Source organism: Tympanuchus pallidicinctus, unplaced genomic scaffold (genome assembly GCF_026119805.1).
Source record: "Tympanuchus pallidicinctus isolate F22 unplaced genomic scaffold, pur_lepc_1.0 scaffold6, whole genome shotgun sequence".
Classification (NCBI taxonomy): Eukaryota; Metazoa; Chordata; class Aves; order Galliformes; family Phasianidae; genus Tympanuchus; species Tympanuchus pallidicinctus.
The window spans coordinates 3,338,867-3,361,171 of NW_026294780.1; the positions used below are offsets into that span (position 1 = coordinate 3,338,867).

At 34.7% G+C, this 22,305-nt stretch overlaps 1 protein-coding gene across 2 annotated transcripts in view; it reads right to left on the reverse strand.

The window, feature by feature from the left end:
- The window catches only part of STS (steroid sulfatase), a 109,049-nt gene that overhangs the window by 80,744 nt on the left and 6,000 nt on the right, over positions 1–22,305 (reverse strand). Inside the window, exons 3-7 of one of the 2 annotated variants that reach the window (XM_052705669.1) lie at positions 16,398–16,550; positions 15,098–15,219; positions 12,703–12,825; positions 7,983–8,136; positions 882–1,018 (exon numbers count right to left, since the gene is read on the reverse strand). In XM_052705669.1, coding sequence (XP_052561629.1) covers positions 882–1,018; positions 7,983–8,136; positions 12,703–12,825; positions 15,098–15,219; positions 16,398–16,550 — 689 coding nt within the window. Of the gene's footprint in view, positions 1–881; positions 1,019–7,712; positions 8,137–12,702; positions 12,826–15,097; positions 15,220–16,397; positions 16,551–22,305 lie in introns of both variants that reach the window. The other variant, XM_052705668.1, reaches the window with a different exon arrangement.

The window sequence follows — 22,305 nt, forward strand, 5'->3', positions numbered from 1 at the left end:
AACTAGAATTCTTGATGCAAAAGATGCAGAAGAATATACACAAGGTTTATCCACACATGCTTGCATAATTTAAAAATACGAGGGCTACTCCAAAACCAGTGCCTCTTAATTTATTGTGTTGGTCTACATCAGAGGCAGATGGTGGCATGGCAGTAATGGTTAAACCTTCCCACCAACATTCCACTTTTTGCTGCTGTGTGATAGATGGCATCAGAGGGACGGTCTGACAAAATGGCATTTGACATGGAAGTGCATGTAAAGCAAAGCGGGTGGAATTTAATTCTTCCATGCAGAAAAAATGGCATCCACTGACATCAATCAACACTTGCTGGACATTTATGGACACCAAATAGTGAATGTGAGCACAATGAGGAGAAGGGTGGTGCATTTCAGGAGTGGTTACAGCTACATGAAAGATTAGCCAACTTCCAGATGGCCATGCAGATTTTTATAAGCATGGCATGCAGGCTCTTGTTCGTCACTGGTAAAAATGCATAGCTAATGGTGGCTTATAGATGTGAATTTGCTCTATCAAGTAGAGTTATTTTACTCTTGGTATCTGTTGTAGCTTCCATGGAAATAAATAGGAGGCATTACCTTCAGAGCACTCTACATCCACGTGCACCAAAGCTGAACTCGTGAACAAGGAAACACCATTTTCATGAAGAAAGTCCACAATGATTTACCGTTATAGTCAAAGAAGAGAGTAAGTATTTGTAAGACATAACAAATTTGATCACAGAGTAGTTATTATATTTTATCTATCTTTTTACCCCTAACTATTAGGGTCAATTATGTGCAACATACTACAGATATCTACATTGCAGAATTCTATGTTTGATGGACATGCCTTCACTGATACTAAACTAAGATCAACATACCTACACTCCAATCCATTTCTTCCACAGCATCTCCATATAATCCATGCCTGCTTTTTCCTCTGAACATTTTTGAAGCATATAGAGCAGTATGGACATGAAGATAAGACAGGACAAGAAGAAATGGTGCATTATGGTTCCTGGGGAAAAAGAAAAACAAAACAAATAACTACAATCATAAAAAACTTAGATTTAGTCTATTTTATTAAAAAATTTTGAAGCAGAATTGTTTTGGCAGTGGAGCTCAAAAAAACCCAAAATGAATACAAAGTAGGATAAAGTATCTGATTACAAGGTAAATCCTGAACACACAACAAACACAAAGAAAGTAAAAAATTTCAACTAAGTGCACACTGAATTGAATGCATTAAAATAAATAAATAAATAAACGAAATTAATCAATTACTGTTTGCTATCTCTGTAGAAAGAGATTTTATTTAAAGCCAGGAATCTAGCAGATTCTGGCTACAAGAATCTATTAGTTTTAGAAGTATATGTTTAAGAGCCCTAATGCAACTGCTGTCCAGAAACATACCCATTTAGTACAATATGCATATGTATATACAGTCACTTTCTTCAACAAGGTCGTATGGAAGGTAATAAACTAGTTAGACTATTGTAAGAACCTGGGCCAATACCATAATATCAGACTGTATCAAACCAAATATACTAGCACTTTCTCCTCTATCCAGACTAAGGTTTATGACAAAATCTTCTCCTGTTATTTAATGAGGTATTTTTATGCATATGATTAGCACGTAACAATAGAAATACATTGCATTTTTATAAGCTGCATCAAGGCATAAATATTTTTAAAATGCATATTAATACAAAGGAATTGTTCTCCTCTCACTGTAATAAAGTCTCTATTGTTTTAATTCTACTTGAACTGAGATGAAGGAGTGCAATAAACAGACTGTAAATTTTGCTGTTCATGTGATACGTCAACATGATATTTACGATCAGTTCCAGCAGGCTGTGAAAGAAAAGCTCAAATAAGAACATTTCTTTATGCATTATTTATAGAACTTTACTTTAAAGTGTGCAGTACCAGCTGAATTTACTACTATACGCTGTAACAACATTTGTAATGCATTACACATACTGTAAATTTCAGTTGAATCACAAGAGCACTACCCAGAGAACTTGTCTGAATCTCACCTTAAGACACTCAGCTAATTATAGAGCACTTTTGGGGTTATTTACTGTATTTTCCCTTGTTACTTCTCTGGTGGATTATATATATGATTCATGCTAACATCAAAGGAAAACTAGATAGTTCCTCATGCAGTTAGTTCATCGATCATTTAAAGGGATGGAAGAACAATCCAGATGTGCACATGCAAATTATTCATTTAAAAAATATGTATTCTAATCTATCAACAAACTTCATAAAAGAGATTCATATGACATCAATATTTTGATCGATATTTTGAAGGAAAATTAAATATAGTATGTTTTGATGTATTTATCTTCTCTCATGGATTGGATTTGTTCTGGCAGAAGTTACATGGTTAAAACTTTCTTATTGACACAGGCAGCAATGAATAAACACAAAAAGGTAAAATTTTACCTAGATTATTCATTGGATAACTGTTTCTGGCTGGGAAGTTTTATCCATAAATATATCTCCTTTTTTAAAAAGAGGTCAAGTAATCACAGAATAAATAGAGTATTTATCATGTTGAAAAGGAATATTTGAATTCCCTTCAGATAACTTTTCATATATATCCTTTATGATCTCAGTACTGATAAATGTATTATAGAGATTCCCAAAAATAAAAATATAATATTTCTCATAAAATATACATTTACCATGAAGTTTGTATCGATTGTTATTTGGTAGGTCATATGTGTGGGAAATTTTCATTATTGTAGCAAAAATAATAAAGGAGGCTTCTGAGTCAATTAAAAAGACTGAAAATGTCAGCATTTCAAATAAAAAAGATGTACATGTACAAATTTAATGTTTTGTTTATTATGTGTCTTAACCTAACACTTACCCTTCATTAAAGAACATTTCTGCAAGGCAGTTGTTTCGTTGCTTTTTACAATCTCAATTCTTTTACTGCATCTTAATCTTTAGCTTTTTCCTAAGTCACAGTTCACTGAATTGAGTGCAATACATAAATTTTAGGGTGGAATACCACAAAAAAATACACTTTTTACTTGTAATAGCGCAGGCATGATTTACTTTTCATGCAAACTGTCTTGTTCTGATTTTACAGATTGTGCATACTCGTAAATGTATATGTGTATTGCTAAAGTAAGTAATTTTCAAGATACAGCAATTCTTTTCTTTAACGGAACTGATATAAAGATCATACTTTCATAAAAGGCATCCAATCAATGTCTAACATACAGGGGCACTAAATCATTCTCTCCTTTGCAACCCAAATTGACAGGTTCTGATTGACAGCTCACTGTCAGCTGGAGAAGTGTCTCACCTATTAATATCCTATAAAAGATCACAGGCAGCTATTTATCTCCTGCCAAAACTCTTTCAGGAGAATTATAAAAGACTACTTTTAATATGACCTTGAAATGGAATGACAATATCAGCTAGTAGGTAGGAGAGATATCTGACAATAACAGCTTCATTCTCCTGAATCACTTCAGTAAACAGCTTCTTAAAAGATGTATCATCACTATCTTTTACACACTTCAGACACAGGGAACTTCAGCTTCTAAAGATCTGAGGTTCACTTACCCAAATCTAGCAAGGAATTTTTATCAAAACACAAATCACATTCTTTTCAATCTACTGAATAGCAAGATAAATTACATGGTTCCAACTTATGACATTCCTTAGAATACACGTACCTGACATTGAAAACATCTAAATGCATCACACTGCTGGTAATACCACTGCACTATATAGTATTAAATTCTGCTTATTTACTGTGAAGAGTCTTCGTGTCATTCAAGTATTTAATTCAGGCTTGAGCTATTAAAAGGACAGCTTTAATATGAAGTCACCCCTCACGTAACAGGTCCTTAACTCTGTTGTCATTCTTGTTATTTCATTTCAAGTATTTGCTGAACTAAAAGCTCCCTGGGTACTTCTGTTTGTCTTCGTAAGCACTGATGTTCATCCAAAACCACTGTGGCAGAGCAATAGGCAAGGTTTGGTATTTGTAGGCCTGTGGCTGTCAAATCAGAGGGACATTTTCTGCATGATTTAATTCTGGACACTAAGTGGGAACATGACATGACAGGGCTTAGTTTTACTTGCCCTCAATAAACTCTATATTAATCTTTAATACGATGAACAAGTACTACCTGTCTGAACAAAAAACTTCTGCTAATGTAAAATTGTCCTCAATTTCCATCCTAAAGTACTAAATTTTTAAGCTACAGATTCTATAGTGGTAAAAGTATTCACAGCAGCTATGAAAGTAGACATACCTACCTTTGCCTGAAAATCATACGATGAATGGCTTTGGGTTGGAAGAGACCTTAAAGTTCATCCAGTTTCACGCCCCCTGCTATGGGTAGGGTTGCCACCCAGATCAGGCTGCTCAGTTCCCCATCTAACCTGGCCTTGAACACCTCTAGGGATGGGGCATTCATATTTTCTTTGGGCAGCTAGTGCCCTTGCCTCACCACCCTCTGAGTAAAATCATCCCTCTGAACAGCTCATCTAAATTTCATCTTTTTCTGTTTAAAACCATTCTCCTTTGTCCTAAAACTATCAGACCATGTAAAAAGTCGCTTTCCACCTTGTTTATAAGCTCCTTTTAAGAACTGGAAGGTCACAGTGAAGTCTCCCCAGAGCTTTCTGATCTCCAGGCTGAACAAGCTCAGGTCCCTCAGCCCTTCTTCAAAGGAGAAGTTCTCCAGATCTCTGACAATCTTCATTGCACTCCTCAGGAAACACTTCAACAGTTCCATGTCTTTCTTGTGCTTCATGTCTATTGAGCTAGACAAACACTGTGCTTTATTAAAATCTTGATTTCGGTACAACATGCCAACTGCCTAATATTAACACCTAGTGACACATGGAAAAATTCCAAACAAGTCTGCTAGAGTAGATGAAAATAAATCTAGATACGTTACAGTCTTTCAAGCACTGAAATAGAATAGATAAGTAGTTTTTAAAAAATAATAATAACTACTATCACAAATTTTGAACATTATGGCTATGAAATTTATGACTGGAAAAAAAAACCTGCATGAAAATTTCTGAATATCATCTTTACTATTAAAACAAAATACCACCTTCCCCTTAAAAACGTTATTAATTGTCATCAGCTATCTGAATTTGTTAGGAGAGAGATTCTGTAACATGGAGTGATACTTCTGTCTTACTGGTTTCTAAGATATTTAAAAAAGGTCTGGCATTTTCTAATTTGGATTGTCTGTGCCACTGGTTATCTATTAAAGGATATGCTGAAAAGACATGAGTGACAACCACACTGAACTTAAAATGAAATAATTAGCATCCATTTGACTTTCAGATATGCTGTAATGTCTAGAGAGTATTTTGATATGTTTAAAATATGTACATGCACTTGCTCTTGGGGAAAAGTAAAATTAGAATTAACATACAGTGAGTTGACCTGCCCACTTACAATTACAGTGAGCAATTAAATTTATATTTGTTTGCATACATCAGATCTTTCATATGAAATTGTACATATTCTTCTGAAGTGTTATTTCCAAGTTCAATATTGTATTTACTCTTTCTCTGTACCTATGAGCAAATAAAAAGAGTAATAAACATATACAAGACCAAGGAAGAAAAAATACTGTCACCCTTCCAAAAAACAGAGTGAAGAAGAGTGAGCATAACAATGCATAGCTATTCTGTGAGCAAATTCTAAGGATTGAAAAATATCAAAACTGATGAGTAGATATAGATAGATAGATAGATAGACAGATAGATAGATAGAAAGAAGTCATAAAGTTGACAGTATGATAGACATAATTAGAAAAGAGAATAATTTCAAGAAAATCCACTGCCTGAACTCTGAAGAGCTTACAAAAACAGGTAATAGGTATAATAACCTTACATAGATAAAATATCTATTTTATGTTATGTGTTGTCTTTTTTATGCACATAACTACATATATATATATACACACATACAAAATTGCATGCGTACATGTCTGCTGTTAAAACCCTTTTGTTTCTTGATTGCCATTCCACTACAAATGGCCAAAGTCAGTAGATAAGTTATAAAAGCAATGGTCTGTGGATACATTGACATGATGTCAGAGCTAGTGTGTCAAAGCAAATATTGATTTTGTTGCTCACAATATTATATTGGGCAGATCAGTTCAGTGTACATACTCACACTTTTCCCCAGGAGCAAGTATTATGGCCATATACTTACATATGAAATCACAACAGGGCACAATTAAGATTGCTTGGGTGCTCTAATGGCTTCTCAACACCCTAATCTGTTTGGATATATTTTTTTAATTTAGCTTTGACTCTGTGTCTGGTGTCTGGTTTATAATTCTCAATACAATTGCAGAATTCCTGTAATGAAGTTTATTGTAAATTACTAATATATGCTATTAACCTTCACTTCAATTTTAAATAACTGTTGTCCAGAAATGACTCTGAGAATGGAGGCCAAGTGCTAGCTGATGAAAAGCCTCAACCTCCAGCTGAGTCAACAGAGCTGTGCTGACACAGACCATATTTTGTTTAGCCAGCTTTAAACTTTGACTAAGTTATGCTTTGTGTGCATTATGAGAATGAATAAATAGTGTTACCACTTTTTTAGCATTCATTCTCAATCCAGAATTTACCTGTTTTGCATCTATCATTTTACTGACAATATGTTGAAAGCAATGTATAATTCAGAGATCTTCAAAACACTGTGAATTACTACAGCAAATTAATAGACTTATACAAAAAGGCAGAATCTCCCTACAAATATATACAAAAAGAGACATTTTAAACCACCAAAACCTTGGTCACTAACTCTCAAAAACTTCCACAGGTGTGTACATGTGTTCTTGCTTGCATTTATAATAAACAAGTATTACACTGTTAAACTAATTAGAATCCAAATGAGAAAATATATTTATCTATCACCCTTAACCAGAGGAAATAATGATGCTTTAGTTTAATTTTGTTTACTCATGAGAGTTAAAGAAATCTGATTTAAAAGATGTTTTCTTTTTGGCGTTGTGAGTAGAGCTAGCCAAATCAAATATTTATAATGAATGAAATGACAGAAAAATTGCAGTAGATAAAGACTTTAGATAGGTATTTTTTTTGCTAGCAATATTGCTGACTACCATGTCCCGTCATTAAGTTCATAAAAATTACCCATTGATTCTTTGGTTTAAGTTTGCATTCAGCAATGATATCATGTGAATGTATTCATAGTTACTACGGGGTGCAGTTTTCATCATTTAATGGATGCACCAAAACAATGATGAGGAGCAGTTTCTCATTCCAGAAAACTTATAAAGTACAACTCCACATTTTGCTTTCATACAACTAAGTCACATTACAAAATGCTTTTCATATTTTTGGTTACCTGAAATTCCGAATAAAGAAAGTCCTAAAAAGTGTTAGAAGTTTAATATATATATTTAAACATTTTAATTCTGAAATAAATAAACATAAAAAGTTTGTAGTTTTTATAGAGAAATTAATGACATACTGTTGGGAAAAAAAAAAAAAAAAGATTAAGACAAAGTCGAAAGTGATGGCTTTCCTCTACACATGCATACACTTTGTTGTAAAACTGTCACTTGACAGTGATTAACTTCAGTCATGCTTTAAAGAAAAAAATGATAATCTACTTTTTAGGAAGCAATGTCATTGTAAATTGCCATCATTAACTCAAACCACAGCTGGAAACCTACCTTTCTATAAACCGTACAGCTTCTGTTGTCAGCCTCTGAGTAAGATTCTCATAGGATAATGGCTGCTGGATTATCTGATGGTCCCTCATTAAAAAGCAGTTCAGGTGTCGGAAATGATAAAAGAAAAAAATCAAAACTGCAAGTGAAATACAGGTTATTAACAGACAGATGCCTAGTGCTTGGAAAGGTACTTTGAAGAAGCCAATATAATGCACTACTGCCAATGAGACCACGGTGACTCCAAGGATTTGGATTAGGATGACAAGGTACCTCTGAACCCCTTTTAAAAACACGCTGCCTTGGCCAGGCTTGCAGTCTCTAAGGTTGGTCACAGTAAGCCCATAAAAGTAATCAAATCCATGACTGAGGGGGTGGTGACAGAAGTCATTGTTGCTTTCACAGTTCATCCCAAGATGCCACTTTCCTACAAAGAGAGGAGAACAGTAAGTACTTTTGTAGTTAAATAATCAAACTTACATTGTGAGCTATTTCCAAATATGAAACTGTCACTACCTGATACTGCCCCAGCATTTATTGTGTGGATCCCTATTTCCTATATAACTCTCTTTACACATTCATCAAATAATTTGTTTCATATCTGTTCCTCTTTTTAGCTGGAATTAGTTTGGTACTGCTCTTGAAGGAGACCATTAAATTCTGAGTGGGCCAGCAGGTCACTGAAGAGCAGAAGAGCTCTAACACATATTCAGCTTTGAAAATGAAGCCTTTGTGCATGTGTAGTTAAGTCATAGAATAAAAATAACACTGGTTTGTAGTGGCTGCTGCTTTCCGAGAAAGAAAGAATGCAGAGTTACTTAATACCTTATCTGGCAAATCACCCATATTTGACTACTTAAAGAAAATAGAAAAAGACAGTAGCAGAAAATAAAAATAATGAAATTACTAAAGCATTTGTTATTTAAATAATTACCAATTCTCTGAAATTGCATTATCCCTCACTATATATATATATTTTATATGGATATATGAAAAGTAACTCATAATTAGCAAATTGCTATAAAATACTACAGCTCACATCAGTTTGTTTGAGTAGGAGATTATTCTAATTCTGCAGTAAAGTTGGACACAGACACAAAGAAATAGTGGAAATAATGAATCTGATTTGCATTATAGTGATATAATCTATTTTGTGCTGATTAAAGTAAGTATTTAGATAATTCTATGACTCGAGGATAACACGTTATCATATTCTTTTGCATTGCTTAGCACAATGGATCCAACTGTTTGGTAGCTTTTATTTAAATTCCAATGCAAAATGAAGAAAACTTAAATAAGCCTCTAACCATACATTAGCATTAGAGCAATGCTCTTTGGTGTCACCAACAAAATGTTGAATATTTGACAAAACTTTCAGTGTCACCTTTGATAAAATAAATGGCAATTTATATTGCTGGGCCAAATCTAGCTCAAACAAATTTGAAATATTTTGTTGTAAACATTTGTGGGTACGCTTAGTAGAAAATACATAAAAGGAATAATGCATACATAGACATCTCCCCTTTCTCTTACCACCTCAGCAAAAGACATTACATATCTGCAAGAAAGAATCCTGATTGCAGGCAGAGCATCTCCCACGTTTGGCAGACATGAATGAGGGGAATGCAGTATGAAAGAGCACGAAGATGAGGATCAGTTCTGATATTTTGAAACAATACATAGCAAGCAGGTTTAGTGTCATTACTTCTTCATAAATAGCTAAACTATGGTATGAAATTGGAATGACATTTGTTGAAGTGAAGGAAAATACCATAGTAATCTTTAGTCTAATTGAATGTTCTAAATCTCCTACATACCTAGATGATCTTTGATTAGAAATACTTCTGTGTATTAGAGAAGCAGTTAGAAATGCATTTTCAGGTATGCTTAACATGGCAGTGAAATGGAAGCCTTCTACAACTTTCTTGCATCACATCAAGATTTTTACCACTTTTTATTGTGATAGGCTTCTACATCTAGCAGACGTACTGATGCACTGTTTTCCATGGACAGAATGGCTATAGTATCTCCTTTCACTTGACCCAGCAAACATTGTGACCAAAATCAGAAAAGTTTTACTGAATTTTCAGACAGTAGAAATGGTACAATAAAGGATTATCAAAGACTACAAGTCTAAATTTCATTGCCAGTGACCAAAGGCATAGACTTTTGAAAATAAATGTTTCAATTTTTTCTCTCTGAGAAATAATTTTCAAGCCCAATATGTAGCAAATTCACCATCAAACCATCCTCATAAAGCCAGATAACTGAAATAAATATACAAGCTTATAATCATGAATATACAATAATCTTAAAGTTTAATTTTTTTAATTTCCTGCTTACATTTGTTAAACTGAAAACATCTATAAACAGATGTAAAAAATATAAAGAACTCAAATAAATCATATATACTTCAAGGTGATTTATTATGATAAATAAATACAATTGTTTAAACTGTGGCAATAAAACTAGACATTGCAAACCAGAAGAGAAGAATCTTGCAATAAAACATTAAGGACAGTGTAAAACTTACCAGCAGTTTTCTAGCAAGCTCAACAAATTCTTCTACAACCAAGATGAACTTGGGCTTTAGAAAATATTTTTTTGAAGCAACCCATTTAAGAGCTGACTAGCAGAGGAGAAGGATCTCCAGAAAGAGATGCTTCCTTTGGAGTTTTACAGTGAGCCCAGGACAAGGATAAGCACTCTATTTTCTTTTTGGTATAATAACCTGCTTAGCCAAACTGTCTTGTTTATTTCATAATTATGACACCTGTATATTCATTGATTGTACAGCACTGAATAATAGTCGTAAGGGAAAGCTAATGTTTAGTAAAGTGTAGTTGAGTAGAGCTGTAGGAAAAACAATATCAACGTATTTATAGCAGTAGCTAAAACAATACTGATCTACCTGAAATGCATGTTTTTAGGTTATAAGTAACTATTTCCCACAAAATATCAACTGTTCTTGCTACTACTTACAATCCTTAACTGGTGAAATATTAGAGATTCAATGTATCTAAGTTTTTTAAGGAAAAACTTAGTTTCATTGCAGATCTTCTGAATTAGTCTCCGCCTGCCGTTTCTCTAGAAGGTCACCTTCTTTGTGCCACAGGGGAAAAGAAACGAGATAAAAAAGTGTATGCATAACAGCTAAAATATATTCCAAGATGTATCAAGCAAGAGGAAGCACATATTCAGAACACAGACACACACGCATGCACACACACACAAAAAAAAGCATTTAGGGAGAAAATGTCCTTAGAGAATAAAGGGGAGAGTAGCTTGGTGGGAGGAAAAAAAAAAAAAAAAAGTATTGGTACTGGTCTAAGGAACAGAAAAGCTTCCAACTATCCTTATGCCAACCCATCCCAAGAGCAGAATTTGGTCATTAATTGTTTGGGAATTGTGAGTTATTGAACCAAGCAAAGATTCCCTGGTCTAGAACGGTATGATGTGATAAGAATACCAGCAGAGACAGAAAATAGTGTCTGTCTACCTAGTTTTCAAATCTACATAATTTTTCTCTCTGTCATTTACATATACTTATCCTCAATTTTAACACTCTTCTTGATTTTTTTGGAAGCCTTCATTATACACTAAGGGTATGGTAATATTACATCTTATGGTTTCATAGCTATCATTCAGGTTGCTTGGAAGAATTGTTCAGTAAGCTTCATGGAGATAACTTCTGGAAATGTAAGAGGCAAGCTGTCATGTTACAGCGAAACTAGTTAAAAAAAGAACATTAACTAGGTCAACTCCAAAAAAAAATGCTTTGCGTTACAGTGCTTGTCACAAACATAAAAATGATTTTTTTGCAGTATTCTTTAATTGAATATGGAGTTAACTCCAATATGAATATGACAAATTATTAATGGATTTTTCCTCCAGCGTTCAAATATACCTGTGCTAAATATATTTATGTTAGGGCTTCTTGTTATTCTGTTTTTGGTCTGGCAGAACATGAAGGTATTTTATACTTTCTATAACTGACATACAGATAAGGGGGACTCTTTAAGTCAGGGACATCGGTACTGAACGATCTATGTTATACAGATATTTATAAAAAGGTTGTATGAATTACTAGCCTTGCTAAGGTCAGATTTTTAAACAAGAAATAATTCCCAAATTATAAGCTTCTGTTACATTTTAAAGTGAAATTGGATGCATTCATCTTCCAAAAGAATGTAGCAACACTGGTACATGATGTTCTCCAAACAACCATTTCCTTGAAATACTAGTGAAGAAAAGTACAGTGTGTAGCATTAGTAGTATTTCATAGAAATAAGCTAAACTGTAATCAATGTAGAAAAAATCAATGGCAAAACTAGAAAAAAAAAACAAAAAAAAAAAACACTTCACATTATTTAAAGCGAACTTTTGTGATATTAATTCCAATTCTGTTTAATGGGAATTTAGTGGGATTCCTTTTACCCATCAATACATATTTGTTCATCACTGGATATTATGCTTCATTTAGTTGTTTGAACATTCTGTGAAATACAAGAGAAACATTGTTTTTTTTTCACTAAACATCTACTATATCTTGAGATTACCTATAAATGAGTAAGAAGAAAATACAGACAGCCCAACTAGAACACTCTTTTATGAATATCCAAAAACTGGTGAAATGAAATGGAACACACCTCTGTGATGACTTTTGTACTCTGGAATCCTTCATTGTCTCTACTTGTATTGAAATATAGTTTATTTATACCAAAAGCTTTTCAAGACTGATTGATTTTCAGTTTATTCACCATGTTAATTTTTGTGTATTGCAAATGAAACTGCAATTGTACAAGAAAATTAGACATACTTACATGATTTGTGTTTCACATATGCATGGGAATGTGCTCAGCTTTTTGTTGGAAAAAAAATCATTATCATGCTGTGAAGACTCTTAATACAAACCCCTAATAATCTACATACAAAACTAAGGTTCTTTTATTCAAAAGAATGAAAAAAATACTACATACTTATGCAATCTTACCTATTAGAGCTGTTGCATAACCTCTTTGCTTCAGGAGTTTGGAAAATGTTATTTCTTCAGAAGGAAGTCCACCAGAAGAAGCAGAAAATAGGAAGACACCAACTCGTGAAAAAGCAGCCATTCCTGAATACAGTGAGAATGAATGAGACTTAGATAACACAGTGAAACAGTTTTCATTCATTATTTCTGAACTTCTTCTTGAACTTCTGATTTTTTTTCTTGAAGTAGTATCATATAAATGACATATTACCAGCAGTCATTATGAAACACAAGTGGCAGATACTGTCATCTGTTGTCATCTGTTCAGCTGACTTTTTTCCTGTATTTTTACCAGAAAATGGTAAGTGGAGACAATGGAAATTCTGTTGCTGTGAACGTGGGGTCAGCCATCACACAAAGAGCTGCAAGACCTGTGAGTATTCTAAGATATAACATAACTTGAAGAAGTTGAGCTTGCATAATTTATTTTTCTTGAACATGGGGAAGGAATGGAGTTGAGGACGCTTTCCAAGTTCTTCTCCCAAATCTTCCACTTTCCTTATACATAGTTTTCTTCATGACTTTAAGGTAATATGAAAGAAGGCAGTAAATGCAGGGCAATTTTTCAGCATAAATATCATTAGGTCAAAAAAGAGCAAGAGAGCCTGACTTTAGCAACAGTGTCTAGAGCACTCAGTTTTGGTGGGAGAAAATCAGTGCCCCAATAGCCTGAACACACATGACTGACTTCCAGCCTGAGAGTATCAAAGCAACATCAGTCATCAGCTAGTAAGACAACATCTAAATAAGTCACAGTAATCTCTATGCACCGAGAGTCTGAAAAAAACACTAACTTGAGTTTATAAGCTACTCTCAGAATGATGAACTAGAGAGCTCAGGTTCATTAAAATTAGATCACTAGGATTCCAGATGAGAGTTGGCTCAGAGTACAGACAGACAGAACACAGGATATCTATGCAAATCTGTGCAGATGTATCTTCAGGAAGTTTGAATTATGCAACTTGGATGATTGCAGTGCCAAAATTACATGACTGATCTAGACAACCAGAATCTTCCCTCAGGTATTCATTGTGGTTAGAAGAGAAAAAGGCTTGTTAGACCAGTTTATTAAAGTGATCTCTGTCTTCCAAATGCTGACTTCAGATTTTCACCTTGCACAGCAACATCAGTTTTAGTGATCGATGGTTTAGGCAGTTTTAGTTGTCTATACACATCTGTATTTCATTTCAAGGTGCATTTTGGTCTCTCTTAACTGAAATCCATATAATTCCTTTAAGTTATCAGAAACAAATTATAAAACTATGATTATTTTTTTGTCAGTATCTTTCTCTGAGTTTGTGTCTAATCAAATAATATATTTTGAAATATAAAACTCCTAGAGATGCAGAGAAAAATTACTTTTTCAAAACTGTGATTCTAGCTTTTTCTATAACAATTTTCTACTAATTCTTTACTAGTATTCCAGAGTAGTCTATATTTAACAATTTCATAATTTTGTTAAGACAGAGTTCAATTTTTGCATGCACATGGAAGTTATTAGGTGTAACTGAGAACAGGCCATTTAAGAACAAAAATCAGTTCAAATGCTAATTTTTCTGAAGAACAAGGTCTATAATGGAAACTGACCTCTGGCTTTACCTACAGTAAATATTAATAGCAATATAACTGTAATAGGTATATAAAATTTTCCTTTGCAGCTGAATGTAATGGAAATTTAGCAAGTTACATTAGCTGGCACTTTTGCAGAAGCTTGTTACATGATTTGAATGAACATGAATGTATCAAGTAGGCTCCAGAGTCTTGCTTTGCTTTCATTCCCAGAAGCAAGGACAGGATGTTTTATCACTAATGAACAAGTGATCTGATTAATGTATAATGATTCCTGCTAAAAATTATCTTGAGAGAATGTTAAAATTGCATGCCTAAGCACAGAGGAGATCAGTCTCAGCACACTAAAATAAACAGGTTCTCAGATTGTCTTTAGATTTGAAATAAGAAAAGTTATATGCATTCATAGGATACCTAACACTGTGTATGGCAAGATATGAAAGAAAAGATATGAAACAACTGAAGAGGTGAACAGCTTACAGTTTTGGACAGTGGAGGAAGTCGAAGTTTGGCTGCTCCTGCCATTAAACAACCATATTTCAATCTTTTCTCAGTGTTTTTAAAAATATTTAACTCAATAAAAAGCTTTATATTGTGTGAACTCTTTGGCAGTGAGAAAATCTACCATCTACAGAAGGTTTCAAATGTTGCCCAACTCTTCAAAGCTTGATTAGACACTGAAACGAGTACCTAACCTGGTAAACACATGAGGAAAAAGGCAGAGCAAAAATGCACAGTTTACTGCAAATAAAATAATATATATATAAATGAAATATTTGAATTTTACCTGATCTGATAGGGTATCTCCCTGTCAGGAAAGCTGCCCTGCTTGGAGTACATAGTGGTGATGCAGCTAAATGCTGAGTAAGTGTCACTCCTTCTTTTGCTAGCCTGTCAATATTAGGTGTTCTTAAAAAAAAATAATAATAATAATAATTAAAAAATAGAAAAGAGTATACAGATAAGATTATTTAAAAATGAGCATGGTGAGATTAAGATTTTGTATTAGACTCCATGCTATTAATGTTCACAGTTTGACTCTAATGTTAGCTACAGGAGCTAACATCCAACCTTCCATATCTGCTTGAGAACCTTGTCATCATGCAGACAAAAGTTGGCTGCTACAGGAGTAAAGCCTGTGCCTTCAGTTCTACAGCGAGAATACTAGAAATGAGAACCGGCCACGAGCTACTGTGTGTTGTGGTACATCACTAACCTACAAGATTAATGACTATAACCTCAAGAAACAGTAATCCTTCCATATAAAAGTTCAAATTTAGTCAGAAATATTAATTTTCCAATAGATTTTTTGCTATCTGCAGCATCATATATGATGACATCATCTATGATAACAAGAAATTTTTTCATACTCCAGAGATGAAATTCTGAATTGTCATAACACAGAATACACATATTTGTGCTGTTCTGGTTCTCAGGAATGACAAATATGACAGGAATGGCCCAGCAGGCACTAAGGTGCAGCAGGAGGGCAGGAGGTGCTCCAAGATGGAGCAGCAGTTCCCTGCAGCCCAGAAGAGGGGTAGTGGTGGGGCAGGAGGGCTGTGGGAGCTGCCACACATAGGGACTGTGAGGGGCAGTGCCTCAAGGGTTCCTCAATACACAGCTGTGTTGGGGCAGTGCTGGGAGGGCTGCAGCCCGTGGGAAGCCTATATGGGATCAGTTTGGGAAGGACAACATTTTCTAATCTGTTAGTAGTTGGAAAAAAATAGATTAATTTATTTTGCACTGAGTCTGTTATGCCTGTGATGGTATTTGGTGAATGACCTCCATCTCCTTATCTCAGTCCATGAACAGTGCAGTGCAGTGCAGAGTAGCCCATCACAGTTGTTTGCTCAATTCTCTGTTTATGTTTCAACTTTTTGTTTGGATAAATACATTAGCTAATGATGTAATGAATATAAGGTTGAATATTCTATTCTACAGAAAGGTTATTACTTTTTCAACATATAAAAAACATAATACAACCTGTTTTTTTTTGTTGTTGTTGTTTTCATTCATTTTTAATTGATAAATTCATAGAAAAGGCTAAACACAAAGCTATGACTCCCCCAGATATATAATTGTACCTTAAAGTTTTGTTCCCATAACATCCCAGGTCTCCAATACCAAGATCATCAGCTATCAGTAAAACGACATTGGGATTTGAAACACTGTAGGTATTGACATTATTTATGGCACACTGCAAAATCATTAAAAATAAAAGAAGTCCCATCTTCTTCCTGGTATATAAGAACAAGAGAAAAGGGTAAGAGATAAAGACTTAAAAAAAAAAAAAAATTCTAATATTATTGCCTTGGATTCTATAGTAGAAGTTGGATTGTCAATTTTTGTTTTGCTTAAGAGATTTTTTTGCATTGTTTTCTCTCCAATATTTTTTTTAAATTAAAAATGCATCTTTTGTTAAACAATAGTCATTCCTTCCAAGCATTTACTGAGTTTTTAAATAAAAACAAATAAGCAGTTAGAACCTCTACGACAGTATATCTATGTATACAGAAGTGCTACAGAGAAATAAATCATTACATTAAATAGCAGTATTTTCTTGAAGTATAAATGTGATTTTAGGAACATAAAAATTGAAATATTTTAGAATCAAAATTTCAAATGTACACTGCAAAAAAATCAATTCTGCTACTGAAGTGAGTGAATAGTTCTTCAGCAAAGGAAAATTCTATTTACACACAGTATAAAATAACATGGCAGAGGAGATAAAAATATGCACTGCAAAATTATTGAACGGCATATTTAAGAAAAAAAATTCACAAATAGCAAAACTGTATAAATGTATTTTTTACATACAATAATGTTCTATAAAAATAGCTCATGCTTTATCCAACTTCAAACAGGAAGAGTAATGGAATGTACACATTGCTACATTGAATGCTATGAATACTATTTTACCTACATAGGGATCTGTTTAAACTGACTGTACTCTGGCTGAATTTGAGCAACACTAGGCTTTGATGGACAGTGCCAAATACATTCCGCAAAAGAGGACACAGACTTTTTCTTTTAGCCCTAGTGATACTTCCATCTTTTCTGGATTTGGCAACCTTTTCTCAAACACAGTTGAGATATGGGTCCCATCTACACACCTGCTTATGCTGGGACAAAAAGGAAAATGGAGGACACCTGGCAGGTTCCACTGAGGTAGAAATTTTGAAAGTGAAACAGTAGGAAAAAGAACCAGGAACAAAGATTTCCAGAGAGAATGTGGACAGCAGGTCAAGAAAGGAAAGGTTATAAATCTGTGAGTTAAGGTAGTTAAAAGCAAACGGAGAGAACGTAAAGAAGTCAGAACTGCAAAAAAGAGTTTGTACAAAGGGACTAAACATCAAGGGAGAGCAATTCATAAATCACTGAGGTGTGGTGGGCAAAAGCATCCATAAGCACCCAGTAGTCACAACTGGTAGAACTTGTTCTGACTTGAATAAAAATCCAGGAAGGAAATTAGAGACCCACCTGAAATAAGAGCCGTGGGTTGAACTGAGGAGAAACAGTAGAGAGTTTAAGAAACAGGAAGAGACAGTATGATGGTGGACAGGCAGATAAACTGAGGAAAAAAGGGTGAGAGAATTGGGACTATGTGGGATAAAAGAGCTGAGCAGCTACAGTTAGGGAAGATGAAGGGAAATGGTTGGGAAGAAGAGCCTCCACAGATAAGACTTGATCAGTTACAAGTGGTGTTTCCCAGGGGTCAGAACTGAGGCCTGTGCTGTTTATTATCTTTACTGACGCCCTGGACAAGGGGATTGAATGCACCCTCAGTTACTTTGCAGATGACGATGAGGTGGGAGGACGTGTTGATCTGCCTGGAGGTAGAATAGCCCTACAGAGGGGTTTGGACTGGCTGGCTGGGTAGCTGGGCTAAAGCCAGAGGGTTTAAGTTCAATAAGACCAACTGCCAAGTCCTTCACTTTGACCACAGCAATCCCAGGCAACAGGCTTGGAGCAGAGTAGCTGGAAGACTGTGCAGACAAAATGGATTTGAGGGTGTTGGTCAACGCTCAGCTAAACGTGAGCCAGCAGTGTGCCCAGGTGGCCAAGAAGACGAGTGGCATTTTAGCTTGTGTCAGAAATAGTGTTTGTTGCCAGCAGAAAAGAGGAGTACAGGACCCTCTGTACTCAGCACTTGTGAGGACACATTAATGATGCATCCTTTATGTCATATTACCTCCAAAAGATAAATAAAATAATATCCTTTTGGCTTGATCCTAATAGTATTTCATTTAGATAAACAAAATTTACTTTGCGTTTGCAACAGACTAAAATCATGCAAAAATTCAACTATGACATCCTAACTAGTAACTTAGTCTCAGCAATAAGATTGCTTCATTTTTTTGAACATTATTTACATACATGAAAATCTGTATTTAAGTTATTAAAAGTTCCTTATTGTAAGACAGAAATTTCACATAAAATAAGCTTAGAAAACACAAGAAAAAACAAATATTTCTTGTTCAGCCATGATTATCTGCTGGGTCTGAATCAAATCTAGACAAAGCCACAAAGGCTCTGTCAGACATAAGTTCAATTTAAGTATCTTCTTAAAATGATCTCTCTAAAATTTACTAGTTTAATCCCAACAACATAACAGAATTTAACAGCAGTATTGTTAAATAATAAACCATTTTTTTCTTTGTAGTAAATCATATCATGAATAAGATTTTATTTTTTTTTTAATTTATTTTTATTTTTATTTTATTTTTTAATATAGTGATAGTTCCATCAGTTTTACTTAAAACAAACAAAAAAAACCCCTTCAAACTGTATGATTAGATATGTATATTAGTTCTATGATTAATGTTCAGTAACATTCCTTCTGCCAGACAAATACTCATTAGGAATTTAGTTCTGAATGTGGTCTGGCCAGTAGTGAAATAAAGGAGTACCACAGGTAGTCATCTGACCTATCTGTCAGAGGCCCACCATCCCACCATCCTGAGGGATTTAAAAAAAAAAAAAAAAAAAAAAAAAGCTAAATCATGATTAACTGTTATTAATAATAACAGTACAATTAGTACTAATAATATCATGTGATTTCCCAGGGAGGTGTTCTAAAGCGCTAAAAGAAATCTTCCAGATTCAGTAATTGCACATTAAGATGTATATGCATATATGCATATATGAAGAATGCATCTCTGCTCAGTCTTTGCAGTTTGAAGAATTTTAGGTCAGTGTTTTACGTCAGCATGTGTTTTGTGTTTAGCTTAAAGACATAGTAACAATACCACTAGATTTTGATGGAAAGGAAAGGTAAGAGAGATGAGAAAGTTTCTTCTCTGATATCTATAGTACCTCACTTCAGAAAATATTAAATAATAATGCTGAACTGTGCAAAAATGTTGACATATGCAAGTATTGACATGTTTTCTATGTATATGCCCATTAGAATAAGATCTTTGCAGTGTTACATTAAACAATGTAATATGACACTTCCTGACATATTTGAGGGCTTAGCTTAAATTCATCCATGATATCTAGCTTAATTAATATTTTTTGAAATCCATTGAGTCAGATTTTTGTTATATACCCAAGTAGATAATGTGTGAAGTGGATGTTTCAAGAGGCCAAATTGAAGAGAGGAAGAAATTGTATGACAAAAACTCTCTTTTGAGTTACTCAATGGCATCCTCTGGAGTATGTCAAGATCAAAGCTTTGGATTGCATAACATAATATTATTGCTTTTCCCACTACCTAAAACAACTTTTCTAGTCAAAGTAGTTTACTACAGAGATTGCTGTGAAACAGCCAGTAAATTTTTCTTTGCTATGTAAGGCTAACAATAATAACTAATAAATAACTAACTAATAAATAATACTAATAACTAACTAATAAATAATATGATCCAGTATGTTATGCTCTTTCCAAAAGGATGTTCCACTTAAAGAAAACAGAAATTGTATTTGCATAAATTTGTTCTCAAAATGTGAGATTATTATTTTTAAAACGGCTCTATTGTTACTTATGCCTTCATTATGACAGCACTCAAGGACTCTCAATACAACTTACTGTGTCAGAGTCAACAACTGAAAAAAAGGCTTCCTTCATTCATTCTGTGGGTAATTTTACCCACAGAGGAGCTAAAAGCCTATATGGCTTTTATCAACTAAGCAGTCATGGTGCAAACCAATCCATCTGAATTTTATTCATCTTAAAGTTATGCATTTAGCCTGAGTTAATTATCTAGGCATCCTCTCTAATTAGTAGGAAGAGACAAACATATTAAGAGAATGATTCAACTCTTCTTAAGACTGATACAATGAAATGCTGAAAGTAATGTTCATTATCTTTTTCCAGAGAAGGAAGAGAGCCTAAAGACCTAATTTAGACGACGTGTATATAAAAGGAATAAAGATACATGAGATGTATCCCAACTTGATTATGGATTGTCTGTGTGTGCTCAGCATACAATAGGAGCAAAAAAAAAAAAGTTTTTCGTAGTACACAACCAATGTACTTTTCCATTAGTATGATGCGTTCTACTAACGGTACTAGTTTAACAGCTTATTACTTTATGTAATACCACTGACACCTGGGAACTAGGGACAATTCTTAATGAGTTTTAGCTGCAAAATTTTTCTTCAAGAGATGCACATAGCAATTTATCCTTTCCAGATTGTAAGGCAATCCTATGAATATTCTGTCCCAAGTCCCCTACTGTTTCATTATTCTTAATTAAAAAAATAAATAAATACAATTGTTTACGTCCAACTGCAAAGAGTGTTTTATAGGAGTATTGGTAATTCATTCTATGAATAAAGTCAGCTATAGCCAACCCTGTATTTAGGTTACATTCACAAGTGTAATCAGACAAATAAACTTTATCTCTGACAGACTTTTGACAGAATAGAAATTGCATTCCCTGCTGCTATCTGAGCCAGATGATATTTCAAGAGAGCTGTTGTCAGAGGCGACCAGCTGACTGATTGTGAGTGCAGTTTGATTGTGGTTCACAGCTTCTTCCCTGCTGCCTTCTTCCCTAAGGGCTACAGAGACACTGGGAAACCAAAGCAGCACAGGACCAGCCAGCCATTGCTAGGGCCTATTACCTCCATTCAGGCTAGAACTTATTACTTTCCCACAGAAAAATAGAGCACTTAAAGATTCTGACATGGCAGGAACCAGTCTGTGATTGTGTCTGGGTACTGTCTGGCAACTCGCATGGAAAAGTCATGCACCTTCCCAAAGGCCCAAATATCATGTCTCCCTGTCTCTCATCACACATGGCAGATATTCTGGTCACATGCTTGTCCTCACAAGTAAAGAGTAGGAGAAAAGAGAGTAGCAGTACACCTATCACCGAATCACAGAATGGCTCAGGCTGCAAGGGACCTCAAGGATCTTGAATCTCCAACCCCCCTCACCACAGGCAGGGCCACCAACCTCCACATTTAATACTAGACCAGGCTGTCCAGGACCCAATACAGTCTGGCCTTGAACACCTCCAGGGATAGGGCATCCACAACCTCTCTGTGCAGCCTCTTCCAGCACCTCACCACTCTCTCTGTACAGAAATTCCCCCTGACATCCAACGTAAATCTTCCCTCCCTCAACTTAAAACCATTTCCCCTTGTCCTGCAGTTCTCAACCCTTTCAAAGAGTTGATTCCCCTCGTGTTTGTAGGCTCCCTTTAAGTACTAAAAGGCTGCAATGAGGTCACCCCACAGCCTTCTTTTCTCCAGGCTGAACAAGCCCAGCTCCCTCAGCCTGTCTTTGTATTATTATATGAGGTATATGCATATATGGGTGTTTTGTTGGTGAAAAGTGTCCTGTAACCAATTCTCACGTTTGTTTGCTTTGCAATCTGTCCCACTGCAAAGACTGAGCACTGCTGTATTTGAATGTACATATACAAATTGAGAGGAAATTTCTGTGCCAATGGGAGCAAATCGCAGGGGCTCACAAGATACAAAATAATAGCTTTTTATTTTTCCTTTCTCTTCACAGAATCACAGAATTGTAGGGGTTGG